At 33.7% G+C, this 13789-nt stretch overlaps 1 protein-coding gene across 6 annotated transcripts in view; it reads left to right on the forward strand.

Annotated features, from left to right (window-relative positions):
• Diaph2 (diaphanous related formin 2) overlaps positions 1–13789 on the forward strand; it is a 722722-nt gene that overhangs the window by 222633 nt on the left and 486300 nt on the right. For all 6 annotated transcript variants that reach the window (XM_013115224.3, XM_040744363.1, XM_040744364.1 and 3 more), the window contains 4 exons: positions 982–1046; positions 4971–5075; positions 8171–8476; positions 9421–9535. In XM_013115224.3, coding sequence (XP_012970678.1) covers positions 982–1046; positions 4971–5075; positions 8171–8476; positions 9421–9535 — 591 coding nt within the window. The remainder of the gene's footprint in view (positions 1–981; positions 1047–4970; positions 5076–8170; positions 8477–9420; positions 9536–13789) is intronic.

Consider the following 13789-nt stretch of genomic DNA (forward strand, 5'->3'; position numbering starts at 1 on the left):
TTGTATTTAGGATCATAAACTGTATTGCTCCTTTAAATTTGCTGTCTTCTGCCCTTGTTCTTCTGTACTCTACTAATACACTGCTCTGTGTCACTGAAAGTATCAATGAAAATAGACACACCTACTAATGTCTCTTGTACTGACTCTATTTTAGCTTAATTTGCTCTCACAAGTTTTCTTTACCAACATCGTGTGTAACTAGTGTCATGTAGCACATATTGTCTGTGTATGTCTTCTTCATCCAGCATAATATTTTTGAGTTCATTCATGTTGTAGTTCATGTATCGATTGTTTATTCCTTTATACTATGAAGTAGTATTCATGCATGAATATAACACAATGTGTATTTCGTGGTGGTCAGTTGTGTTCTTCCCAGTGTTAACCTATTGTGATAAAGCTGTTATGGCTTGTTTATATAAGTATGCAATTCAGACATATGTTTTATTTTCTTTTGAAGAAATATTGGGGTAATGCACATAGATACAGCCTGAGACTCAAGAGGTTTTTCTTTGTGTTTATTAACTAGGCCTTAATAATTTTAAGTTTACTTCCATTTGTACAGTATATAGAAGTCAAGTAAAAGATTTTGCCTGAAAACCTGAACTGATGAATGTCACTGCTTCTTTCTCCTTCTTTTTAGAGGATCATTTTGAGTTTTCATTATGTTGAACATGGAGTCTTTGCCTCCACTGTCTGTATAATAATGTGCGATTTTCCAATGAATTATATAGTGGTCCAAGTTTAATTATAATTAAAACCTTTCATTTCAGGGGTAATTTCATCTAAGATATTTATGAAAGACTGAGGTTTTTGCTTTAGTACTAAAGAAAGAATGTATGGTATTATATGTGTAGTATAGTACAGATTAATTTACGTTTAATGATAATTCATGTGAGAATTTAAGAATTATATATTGTCAGTCATAATTAGCTAGAGATTCAGTCTCATATATTTCTAATCACGTTTCCTTTATCTGAATAGATGCTTGTGTAAATAAGGCAAAAGTTGAAGAAAGTGAGCAAAAAGCAATGGAATTTTCAAAGAAGGTAAGACTGACAAAATAATAGTCCTGAGTTTTACATTAATAGTTTCACCAGAATATATAAATACTTAACCTAATTTCTTCATATGACACTTTATAACATATCCTTTCAATTTTGTAGGACATTATACTACTAGAATCAAACATTGTGCAATATTGATTTATTTCCTAGTAAGATAAGATTGTTACTATTTCTTTGTCTCCCATAAACCTAATTCATTAGGAAAGAAAAAAGTAGCCTCATTCTTAATGAAAAATGAAATAAAATTATCTAGCTGAAATGATACTTAGTTATGATCAAACCACCAAAGCTATTTCCTCCATTGCTTTTCTTTAGCATTTACTTACGCTACACATCTCCATAGAGACCTGGGAGACCTTTAGTTTCCCTTTAAAGCTATGATTTTTGAACATGTGATGAAATTTAGTGGTTACAATGTTTTTCTAGTATGAATAAGGCCCTGTCTTTGCTCCTGAAAACAAAAAGCTTCTTGGTCTTGATAGCAGTCTAAAGATGGAATCCATTCTCTCTTCCTGTCCCCTCATTTCTTTTTCTTTAGACTAGTTGCAGTTTTCTAATTGCCATTCATTAAATGATGCTATTACTCTGTGTAGGCTTGTTGGAACTTGAAATTCTTTTTTCTGTGTTTATAAGTGGATTGAATAGGTACAATCTTTATATTACAATTTCACTTAGACATAAGCTGTTCCTTTTCATGTTTCATACAAGCCTATATACAATTTTATTACTGTTTAAGCAAGTTTTCAAGTGTTCCTCCTTCTCCTGCCTCTTTACCCTCTTTCTTTCTTCCTAGCTCCCTGTGTTAATAGTTAGTAGAGTATCTCTCTCTTATTGGTTGCAGAGAGTATTGTAACAAAAGGCAGAAAAAGATCCTCAGTGTTCAGTCATCTGACAGCAAGACAAAGCACTTACATATTACTTACTCTTTAACTTCATGACATATTTTCTATCACTCTGGAAATTATAGAGTTACTGCAGGGCATTTGAAGAAATCTTTTTGGTCTGTCATGTAGTAGAATAGATTTTACAAAGATTGAGTTGTACACAATGAGATTGTGTGAAACTGTCATTTTATTGATGAAAATGGCATGTTTTTTTGTAGTAGGTCTTTATATTTATTGTGTCTTCCTTTTAAATATCATGTCTCAAATTTCCATTGAATGTTATAGGCTCTCTTTAAATTTGACTAGACATTTTAAAACTGGAGTGCGTTATGATGACCTATCTTTGTTGTTTCCTGTAATAACATGAATTGTTCCAAAATCATAGAAAAATACAGTGATAATCCCCAACTAAAAACCCATACAAATCACTTGCCTGGCTCATAGAAACTAACTGAGTATGAACCAATATTCAGGGAGCCTTTATGGGACCAACATAAATCCTTTGCATGTATTTGACAGTTGTGTTGCTTGTTCTTTTGGTGGGACTCCTGGCAATTGGAGCAGGGACTGTCCCTGGTGCTTGGCCGGCTGTTCAGAACCTATTCCTCATGATGGGTTTCGATGTCCAGCCTGAATCCAGGAGGTGCTTTGTCTTATGGAAACATGTTATGGCATGCTTTGCTGAAGCCCATAGGAGGCCTTCTCTCCTTTCTGAGTGATTATAGAGGAAGGGTGCATTTGGGAGACCAGAGGGGATGAGGGGAGAAGGAGTGGTAGGAGTGGATGGAGGGGGAAGCTGTAGTTTGGATGTAAAATAAAAACAAATTAATAAAAAATCACTGACAATGTTAATTGTCAATATTTGGAATAATTACATGGCTTTAACCTAGTTGTTACCTACATGCACATCCTTTTGATTTATCCTTAAAGGCAGTATAAATGAATTCTTATGTTTTTTACTAGGTCTTTAATAGTTTTCCTATTTGTACCTTTTAATAATATTCACCCATACTTCTAGCTTTTCCAAATGTTAGTGATTATAAGATTCAATCTCAGCTTTTCCACTGATTCATTATTACTCTAAACAAACCACTTCTTCTCCTTGGATTATTTTCTCTTCGTCATTGAAAGTAGGGCATAAGATTAGAACCTCAGGAAAAGACCTCTCTGCTTCCCATATTTAAGTGTGTATCATTCATTTTCTCTGTGTTTACAGGAAGCATAGTATGAAATAGAAACATAAAAAATGTGTTCTTGTGGAGAAATCTGTACATGATTGAAAATCTCTATAGGAGAAAGTAACTTTTAAAGAAGAGTTCAGGGAAATTATATTGATTGAACAAGTTAATATTGAAGGAATTGTGTTTTGTTTTGATTTGGAGACCAAGTCTCATTATGCCCTCCATCCTGGAATAGAATTCACTAGTCCAAACTGGTCTTTAACTTACATCGATCCTCCTGTCTCTGCATCTTGAGTGTTGGTATTTTAGATGTGTTTTACTATGCCTGCCCAAGTGGGGCCCTGAACTGTGGATCAGTGTCTATCCCTGGAATACAAACAGACATCGTGTGCCTATAGCACAAAGAGGGATGCTCTCTCAGCCTGGACTCTTAGGGGAGTGCCTGGACCCTACCCAGAGTGAAATGACAGACTCTAGATATCCCCTATGTGGAAGGATTTGGCAATAGGGTGGGAGGGTGGGGGGGAAGGGGAGTGTGGGAGGAGGGGAGGAGAGGGAACTGGGATTGACATGTAAAACAAGCTATTTAAAATTAAAATAAAAAAAGAAAAAAAATTAAAAAAAAGATCCCCATCTTCTAAGGGAAGTAGAAAAAACAAGATCATTGAAGGAGCTGTAAAGCTGTAGATCCTTTACCTCATGTATTTGTTATAGTTTTGGGATTTAGTAATATTGTAATACGTTTTTAATGACCTCTAGAATGTGTTTTTCCAAGTATTTAGTCAGAGATATATAAAAGCATGACAAAGTAGAGTTTCAGGTTTCCTGTTAAACTGCTGGACACTTTTTTTAAACAACCAGCATAGCATACTATAATATCCAAAGGTCATGTTTAGTAGGGTGATGAGTATTTACCAACAGGGTATGTCCTGCTCTATATATCATGGTCTTTAACAACAGTTTTGAATGGTAAGATATATCAATTTTAGAAACAGAAATAATATTGTTGGGAATATCTACAGACATCACAAATGATTTGAGTTGGCATTGATAATAAAAAGTAAAGAATATTCTGTAGTGAGATCTATACAGCATTTCCTGTAAATATGTTGCCCAACTTGCATCTGTTTAGGGTAATGACTGAGGTAAGATCTAGGGCACGATGTGGAGAGGTCAGGAGATTCAGTGTTCTCCTGCCATCTTATGGGATTCAAGGATCAAACTCAGGTTGTTATGCCTTTGCACAAGCACCTCTGCCCTCTGAACCATACTTTCTTCCCTCGTTTTCCTGTCTTGAGTTGTTTAAAGAGGGCTTTTGTTACCCATCTGATAGAGAATAGGATTTCACTGTATGTCACTTTACTGTCAGATTTTATGTAGCACCTCTTTTTTGATGCTAAGCAATGAAGAGTATGACAATAATAATCCCCCAGTCCATTTTGTGTTAATGTACATATTTCCAATCATGTTGAAAATGAAAATTTTTAAGATTAAATATGCTTACGAAGTTGAGAATGCATTACTTATTTTATATTTTATTTTAATTAAGTTTAAAAACTGGCAAATTAGTAAAAACCATTATTAATTCTACAATTGAATTTCTATAACAATAAACTTTCTGTTACATGTGAACATAGACTTTTTTCCATTTTTTTCTAAAAAGTGAATTTTCCGTGTGTGTATGCTTAGATTTTCAGAGAATTATTAAGAACTTTATCTCTCTGAGTGAGCTGTGAATGCAGAAAATTAAAAACCATGCTTCATATTTACCATATAATGTTGTTTAAATCTTTCACCAATATGTATCAATAACTGTACCTGTATGATCATGGTCATTGCAGTTTGATGAAGAATTCACAGCTCGACAGGAAGCTCAAGCAGAGCTTCAGAAAAGAGATGAAAAAATCAAAGAACTGGAAACAGAAATCCAGCAACTTAGAGCCCAGGTAATAAGACAAGATGTAGACTTTGGTCACAGTGAATTTGTGGGTAGAAAATTATCTTGTTAGACTGTGGGGAAAATGTGATCACAGACTTTTTGGCTGCTGTTGACAGTTTCACATCTTAGTTGAAATAAGTACAGATTTGATTTTTCCAACAGTAAATCATTTTAAGGTTTGGAAATAAATAAAGACTTCATTTGCTCAAACTGCACTGAATATTTTTAACAAAATACATTACTCAAGCCAAACTGTTTATGACATGAAATTTTCATGATGATTTAAAAAAATTCTATGCATAGTATTTTCTTTCAAAAAGAATATAGAAATGCTCATGAATTTTAATTATCCAAAAGACTTCTTGAGATCTTTAAATCTAGACTATCTTTAATTCAAAACCTATACACTTTATTTCTACCTACATTCCTTGCACAAAAACTCTTAGTAAGATGTCTAAAATTTAAAATTAAGTATACTCTTAACACATTTTGTGGCTTAAATGAATAATATGAAATTGAAGAGACTGCCTTTAAATAGATAATGCCCAGTAGGTACACAATTGACTGTCTATCCCCCAAAAATATACTGAGAAATTTCTTCCTAAGTCACTGGTAAGCTGCAAAGTATTTATGGTGGTAGTCTGTTGCTATCCATAGCCAGTATCATTTATATCTAGTATTTACGTCTTTGTTTCTTCTATCAGTATTACTATACTTCGCCTTCTACATGTCTGAGAACTTTATCTCTCCTTTTCTCATTTTCCAATTGGGAGGTATCTGTTTTCTCTCTGCGCTTGGCATTTTTTCTGTGCTTTGTAGTTCCTTGCACACATGTCCCACTCAGTTTCATATTTTCATATATCATCTTTTAGTATGTGTCAACACATTTGAGTCTATCCTGCATTTCCAACTGTCCCCATATGCAGGACTTTTGTATTGAAATAAAATTCAGTATTTTTGATATTTTCCCTTTCCTTAAACCATCTCAGTCTCCATTTTGATGTGTTTTAGAATTTGCCACTCTTTTTTTTAGCTGAAGTTTGATTTGTTTCTTGTCCTGTTCCTGACAAATGAAGCTAGTTATTTAATTTAAATTATTTCAGTGACTTTTTTCAACTTTACATCAGAACCCTAGTCCCTTCATGTCCACTTTCATTACATCTTGCTTGAACTAGTATAGCTGTATCCTAATCTTTCTTATTGCCTATAGTCTTCTCCTCCTCAAACTCATCCTTTTATGTCAATTAATCCTCACAAAATACTTCCCCAATTGTTAAAACTGAAGGATTTTTTTACAGTGGTTGCCTGTTGTATCTGGGATTAAACAAAATCTCTACCAGAAATATTAAAAGCCTTCTGGCATGGTCTGCCTTATACTTAACTCCCTGTGCAACCTAGAATCTGACTGATCTCCTAGCTACAACAACCTGTATTGTTGCTAAATTTCCCTTCCTTTCATGAGATCTGTAACATATTGGCTCCATCCTTTTCATTCTGCCAACATTCACACACATTACTTACAGATATTTTAATCATTTTTCACAAAGAAAATATTCCATAGTCCACTAAATAGGATAAACATGAAAATTCTCAGAGATTTGAAAGACTTGTAAGCATGTTAAATACGGTGAGATATCCTAAATTGAATAAACTTCTCTTAACTCATGACCTTCCCTGACTCATTTGACCACAGTTTCTTGTTTAGTTTAGTTCTTAGACATGGTATTGTTTTGTAGCCCTGGAGAACATGGTGCTCTGTGCGATTCAGGCTGGCTTTGAACTCACAGAAGGCCCTCTGTGTCTGCCTTCTAAGTGCTGGAATTAAAGATGCATACCACCATGCTTGGCTGACTACAGTACCTTTTATTTTTGTTTTGTGTTTGTTAGAAAAGCCATCTCTTGCTTATACTTATCTACTCATAGATTCTGGTGAATCCCCCTTCTTTCTTTTTTGGTCTATACTTTTTTTTCTTTTGAGACACACTCTAACTACATGGCCCAGGCTAGTCTGAAATTTTCTATAGTAAAGATTGTTCCAGCATGACCTAGTAAGTGGTATCAACTGCAGAACTCCATTGTATCTCCATTTTATTAGTTAACTTTTAATTTAACTTCAGTACTACATTATAATTTATCTACAGTTCTATAATATATCTGTTTTTATTATTTAACTTCTAATTTACCTTCAAGCTTGTAGAGCATGTATTTACATAAGTTAACCTTCTTAAATTATTCATCTGTCAGTGGAGAACAAGCTTGAAGTTACTTTCTGACATTAGAAAGTAGTTACTTTCCCCTCATGAACTCTGTGTAGGAATGAATTTCTGTGGCATATAAAGCTGTTTCGTGAAGAAAGCAGAGTAGAAAGAGAAGAGCCAAGTTCAAATGTAGATCCTCATGTTTTCATCTGTGCCACATTGATTAGTCCTTACAAACTTCGTTTTATAATGTTGAGGATCAAACTTAGGGTTTCCTGTATGTAAGCCAAGCACACCAGTAAATGACTTATACACTCAGACTTCAGTTACTGATTGTGCATTTAGTTTCCTCATCTATAAGCATTGAGATAAAGTTTAAATGTCTTATCTATGTTACAGGATTATAACAAACACAAATAGAAGCAATAAATGTAAAATGTTGATATGCTTATGTTACTATGCAAATGGGTTCTCCTTAATATTAGTCACTAGTATGTGAAGACAGCTAAATTATTGGTACTGTGAAATACTCTCGATAAGATTAATTGACACCCAAGGGATTTGAATTCATGTCCTTGTCATATTTTAATCAAATTTTAATAAACTAGGGTAGCAGTTCTAAGCCATATTTCCTACTTCTTTGGGTATATTTATAATGAAAGGTGCTGTTTCATTATATTAGAACTTTTCATAAAAATCTTACAAACTGAAAATTTTCCTTTTTATTAAAATATTATCAGAAATAGTCAGTGTATACCAAAAGTCATTATTTATAGATACTGATAAAGTATATAATCTTGAATGTTTAGAAAGGTAAATACAGTCTTAAAACCTGAATTCCTAGCAAAAGTGTATGCTTTGTGTTATATGTTCTTAGAAACACTTAAACTTATTTCGGTTTCAGGGAGCTTCATCTGCAACTCCAGGTCCACCTCCCCCACCTCTATTGCCAGGAGCTGCATCATGCCCACCACCTCCTCCTCCTCCACCACCACCACCACTTCCAGGAGTAGTTCCTCCTCCTCCGCCACCCTTACCTGGGATGCCTGGTGTTCCACCACCACCACCTCCATTTGGAGGCCCTTGCCTATCATCACGCCCTGGAGGAATTCACTTTTCCCAATTAGCACCAATAGAGCTACCGTATGGAATGAAGCAGAAAAAACTATATAAGCCAGAAGTAGCCATGAAAAGAATCAACTGGTCCAAGGTAAGTCTCTAACTCGAGGGACCTTTTTGGTTCTTCTGTGACTGACAGAGTATGAGAAATGCATTGCTGTGATTTTAAGACTGTGATTACTGGTATTATTGCTTTCCTCTCTGCAATTAGCACCCTATGTTCATCTTTAAATGTGTGGACTAGATGTCTGGTAGCTTATTAAAAATTTCAAAATTATTGTAAAGACAAAGGAAAATAAAATTGAAAATATATGAATTGTATGATTAAAATAGTTTCATAATTGTAAATATTAAGTATTGTCACATTCATTTTTTTTTTGGTTTTACGAGACAGGGTTTCTCTGTTTGTTTTGGAGGCTGTCGGACCAGCCCAACCTCTAACTCACAGAGATCCGCCTGCCTTTGCCTCCCGAGTGCTGGGATTAAAGGTGTGTGCTACCACCGCCCGGCTTGTCACATTCTTAATATCATTTCTTACTAAGATACTATTGTCTTTGGTATTTTTAGCCTTAGAGAATCATAAGTGTTTTCATATTAAACGTTAAAAAAGTGTAATTAAATTGCATGGCGTTAGGTCCACACAAAAGGGAGGACAAGAGGTTTAAGGAAGGACAAGTAATGTGCATATTGTACATGTATTAAAATTTTACAGTAAAATTGAATACTCAAGACATGAAATATTTTTAAAAATATAGGAATATGGATAATGTATGCAAGTAGAAGAGGAATATACTATATTATTTTGAGGGTCTTTTCAGTAGATGCTTTCAAATATGTTTTAGTTTATGACCCATTGCTTTTGTGTAGCGTTTCTGTATAGTGACAGAGTTGTAAGTGTTCCTCTGAATATTTATGAGTGTAATTTTATACATTTGAAATAGATTTAGCAGATAGATGAAAAAAGGAAAGTCCATCTTTGAAAATTTAAACAGTAAGTAACAACGCAAAAACTTATCATTTTTTTGTTTGTTTTAGATTGAGCCTAAAGATTTATCGGAAAACTGTTTCTGGCTAAAAGTAAAAGAAGAAAAGTTTGAGAATCCAGATCTCTTTGCAAAATTGGCCTTGACATTTGCTTCCCAGACAAAAGGTACTTTTTATTTTTACACATTATTAATTCCTGTGCCTCATGTACTGGAATTCATATCTCTGCTAAAATATTCTACATATAAGTGGATGTATTATGCCTCACAATAAGTAGGATCAGACATAAATTCCAGTAGTAGCTCTGTTTTACTGTTTAGTTAAAAGAAAACTTTCTCATTAGAAATTTGTTTTGTACATACATTATTATTTAAAGTATAGACTTTATTATTTAATACCTGTGATGCTCCTCATAGAATTGCTGTTTTACTGAGTAATAGGATATTAATTCTTTGATTTACCATGCATCACGAAAATTGCATCATGGAACACCAATGCCTCTGAACTTTATGGTTGATATTGGAGGAAGACTGATGCCATAGGGCTTACACTTTCTCATTTCTTAAATATGTATCATTTATCAACCTCATTTCCCAGGAAATATCATAGATTTTGTTATGAGCACATGTTCTGAGTTATCAAAATCTGATCCTCACAATGTAAAATTGTGGATTTGAAAAAAGCATATCTTCTTTATGATTATACCCTTAACTTTTTAAAAGTTTCTTACTTGTCATTCAGGTGATATGTAGGTCTCACATAGGTTCTTTTTAAATCTCCAGAATGATGGGATTTCAGGCATTAGATGCCATAGTTGGCTACTTTCTCTGTTTTACGTGATGTTTAATAGATTTTTTTATGTTCACAGGCTGTATTTAACTATTTTTTCTGTGATTTTTCTCATTCTGATTTTCTCACTCAGTTGAACATTTGCTATTTTACTTGGTGATATGTTTGTGTTAAATCCTACAACAAAAATTTTTATAAAATTGCAGAGTTAGTCTAGTCCATACATCTGATTAAATAAGCCTGGATTCTGTATTTTACAAATGAAGAAAGTAAGAATAGAGACAGAAGGATAGATCATGAAGGAGATTGGGTTTGTGTTCACATATATACACATATATATATATGTGTGTGATATATATATGTTCATATATATCAAATATATGTATGTCGAAATGTCATTACAGAAGGGAGTTATTAATGGTAGTTGAAAGTGCAATCGTCACATCTACTTTCCTCAATTGTAGTTCATATCATTTCCACTGACTGAATTAGCTCATCTATAATGTGAATAGACTAATGTTTAACTAGTTCAAAAAATGAGATCAGGATATATATATTTAAGTAGCTGACATACTCACTGTTTTGTATCCTAAAGACAATAAATATTGTGTGCTTTTCCCTTTGCTTCTCTGATGTTGTTGTGTTTTAGTTACTGACTATTACTTTACATGTTTTTTTTGGAAAAAGAAGGCCTCTTCTTCCTTGTGGTACTCACTAGATCTAATAAGTTACAAAAAGGAAATTCCTAATGCTCCTACCAAAACCTAATCAACCAAGAGCGAAACTAAACCAAATTATTCCAATCACATTCTCACTGCTCAGAATGTTGCCTCTCCATTCCCCTCAAGTTTAATTCTTCAATTTTCTTTGTGGCATTACTCCTATTTTGCTAACTTTGAATATTTATGTACATAAAAGTAAAGTTGAACCCTTTGGTGTCATTGATTTATTTCTGAAGAGACATTTCAGGATCAGTTAAAAATCAAAGAACATTCAGTGTGTGCATGCAATAGACCAGACAAATCTTACTGACACAACACGTGCTTTAATTAACACTCTTAAGAACTGTCTTCCCATACCAGTTGAAGTTCTTTGCCACTCACAGTGCCTTGATTCATAATTTGGTCAATAGATGGCAGGCTTAGTAAGAAATCAGCAGGCATTTCTGGCTCCAGCAAACTTAAGCTGTCCTGCCCTGGCTCACATAGCTTTAGGGCACCACTTTCTTCTCCATTCTGCTGCTCATTGCAAGCTCAATCAGCACCATTCTGGAATGAGGCACCAATCTCTTGTTTCTAAGACCTATTTCCAAGGCTGTTAGACTCAGTGTTCCAAAACCTTTTGAGAACTACCCCCTACTGCAAGACTGTTGGAGGCTCATGTCTCCATTCTCACTAAATGCACTATAAAGCATTACTAGTCTATGTTGTCAAGTGAATGTTTAAAAATTTAAAGGGGCTTAGAATTGCTAAATAGGAAGGAGCCTTTAAATGTCCCAATTTTAATACTTCTAATATTTAGATTTGTAAATATTTAATGTGTGAAAAGTTCCATGAAATTATACTTTCTGTATGAATTACTTATTCTTAAAGTTTTAGGGAAAATTTATTTTTAACATTACACTACAAAGCACTTTACTTCTATTTTAGGGGTGGATGTATCTCTCATTTCATTTAACTGATTTGTTAAATACCTAGTATGTGCATTGGGAACAACCGATTCATTTCTTCTCCCTGCACCAGAGAACTCATGATCTATTGACTGAAGATGGAAGAGTACCATATTTAGTCTAACTATGGTAAATGTTAGAATAGACATTTTTCAAAAGCTGGGGGAACATAGGATATAGCTAATTTAGAATCGGAAAAATGAAGAACCCAGAGTAGGTAGTATGAGTATTTCAGTAGTTTCAATAAGGTAGATGGTAGCATGTGTTTCTGGATAAGGAGCAGCATTAGGAAAGTAAGAAAAATTTAGATGACCTAAGCTTAACTGAATTTATTTGAGCAAAGAGCTACCCATGAATTGTGTATCACCCAGGGTCAGAAGGGATTGATATGAGCAGCAAGCTTTTTTATGGTAAGCATGGAAACAAAAACAGAAATCAGGGGGCTTACTGTAGTTAGGCATTTGCTTTGTTTGATCATTTTGTGATTAAAACTATGTGACTGGTGGAAATTCAGCTGGTTGTTACAAAAACGATATATACTAAATTAGGTTGAACTGGAGGCTTGGAACTGGCTGCAAGCCTATGGTCTCCTATTAACTTAACAGTGGGGAGAAGAGTAGTGCATACTGTGATGAAAGCACATGCAGCAGATGCTGGCTTTGGAGTGAGGAGACTTGGTGAGAACTTCACACTGAAGTACATGGCTTTGCTCTTTTCCTATTAATGTGAACAGAGCCACTGGCGGCAAAGCTTGACTCTAGATCTGAACATTTGCCCAACTAAGAGAACCTGAAGAAGTATAGAAATGAAAAAATGGTTTATAAAGGATTTTTCTCCGAAATTATAGAAATTCTTAATCCTACCCCCCATTGTGCATTGTTAATAACTGATAGAAAGGATCAAATGAAAACCCTGAAATGTGTATAGCATCTCTTTTCTTAGAGGAATAGTCTTCTGGTGTCAGAAACTTTTTCATTCCTTGCATGATATTTTCAGTGGAAATCTTAATTCCTAATCCCTCTTCTCCAAATTAGATGCCAAACTATGATACTATGATGACTAACCCTAGGGTTTTTTAGTGCATGTGTAAATTGTAATGATTTACAGTTTGTATGATGGATCTTATAATTGTGAATATTGCTAGCCTAGCCAAGATACAATGATACTCTCAATTAGTGTGAACCCTTTTCTCATCTGTAAGCTATCTTCTAGTTTTCAAATCCTGTGTTTTCCTTATTATGATATTTATGTTCTCATAGGCCATCATAATACCATGATATAAAATGAAGTTCAACATGTGGTCTATATTAATGGAATATAAGTATTTACATGTCTACATGTGTTTTCATGAACAAACAAAAGATCCTGTAGTCTTTCTGAATATATATTATATATGTAACAATTGGAAATTTTATGTTTTCTAGTTATGTTTTAGTCAATTAGATGATATTTGGAGACATAACCATGCAGGTTATAATGATAGCATGCTTTTGACTTTAAAAGTACAGTAATTATACATAATAATATGTAAGAATTAAAGTAATGATAGTTAATATTAACTACAATAGAAACAATAATAAAATGTGTAGCTTATAACTGCTAATTCTAATTAGAATTTCTAGGGTTCACTAGAGGCTTTAGGAAGAGCAAAGATAGTGTGTGTTTGTACCTTGTAAGCAATTTCTCTGGTTATAATGTTGCTTGGAGGTAATATAAGAAATAAACATAAGAGGTTAATAAAATTTAACTTCTTCAATAATATATTTCTGCAGTTTAATAATAACTGAAAAATGAGGTGTTATAAATATTTCAAGTGCAGATAGATTTCACTTTGTGATACTTAAAATATCAGGCATAGCTTTCAGATTTTGGTAGAACACAGTTTGATGATAAATATAAAATCAGTTTCTAAAAGATATTTTAAATTGTGTTTCTCAGTTTTAACATCAGCTGTCTGACTCT

Source organism: Mesocricetus auratus, unplaced genomic scaffold (assembly GCF_017639785.1).
Source record: "Mesocricetus auratus isolate SY011 unplaced genomic scaffold, BCM_Maur_2.0 Super-Scaffold_100003, whole genome shotgun sequence".
In the NCBI taxonomy this organism is placed as follows: domain Eukaryota; kingdom Metazoa; phylum Chordata; class Mammalia; order Rodentia; family Cricetidae; genus Mesocricetus; species Mesocricetus auratus.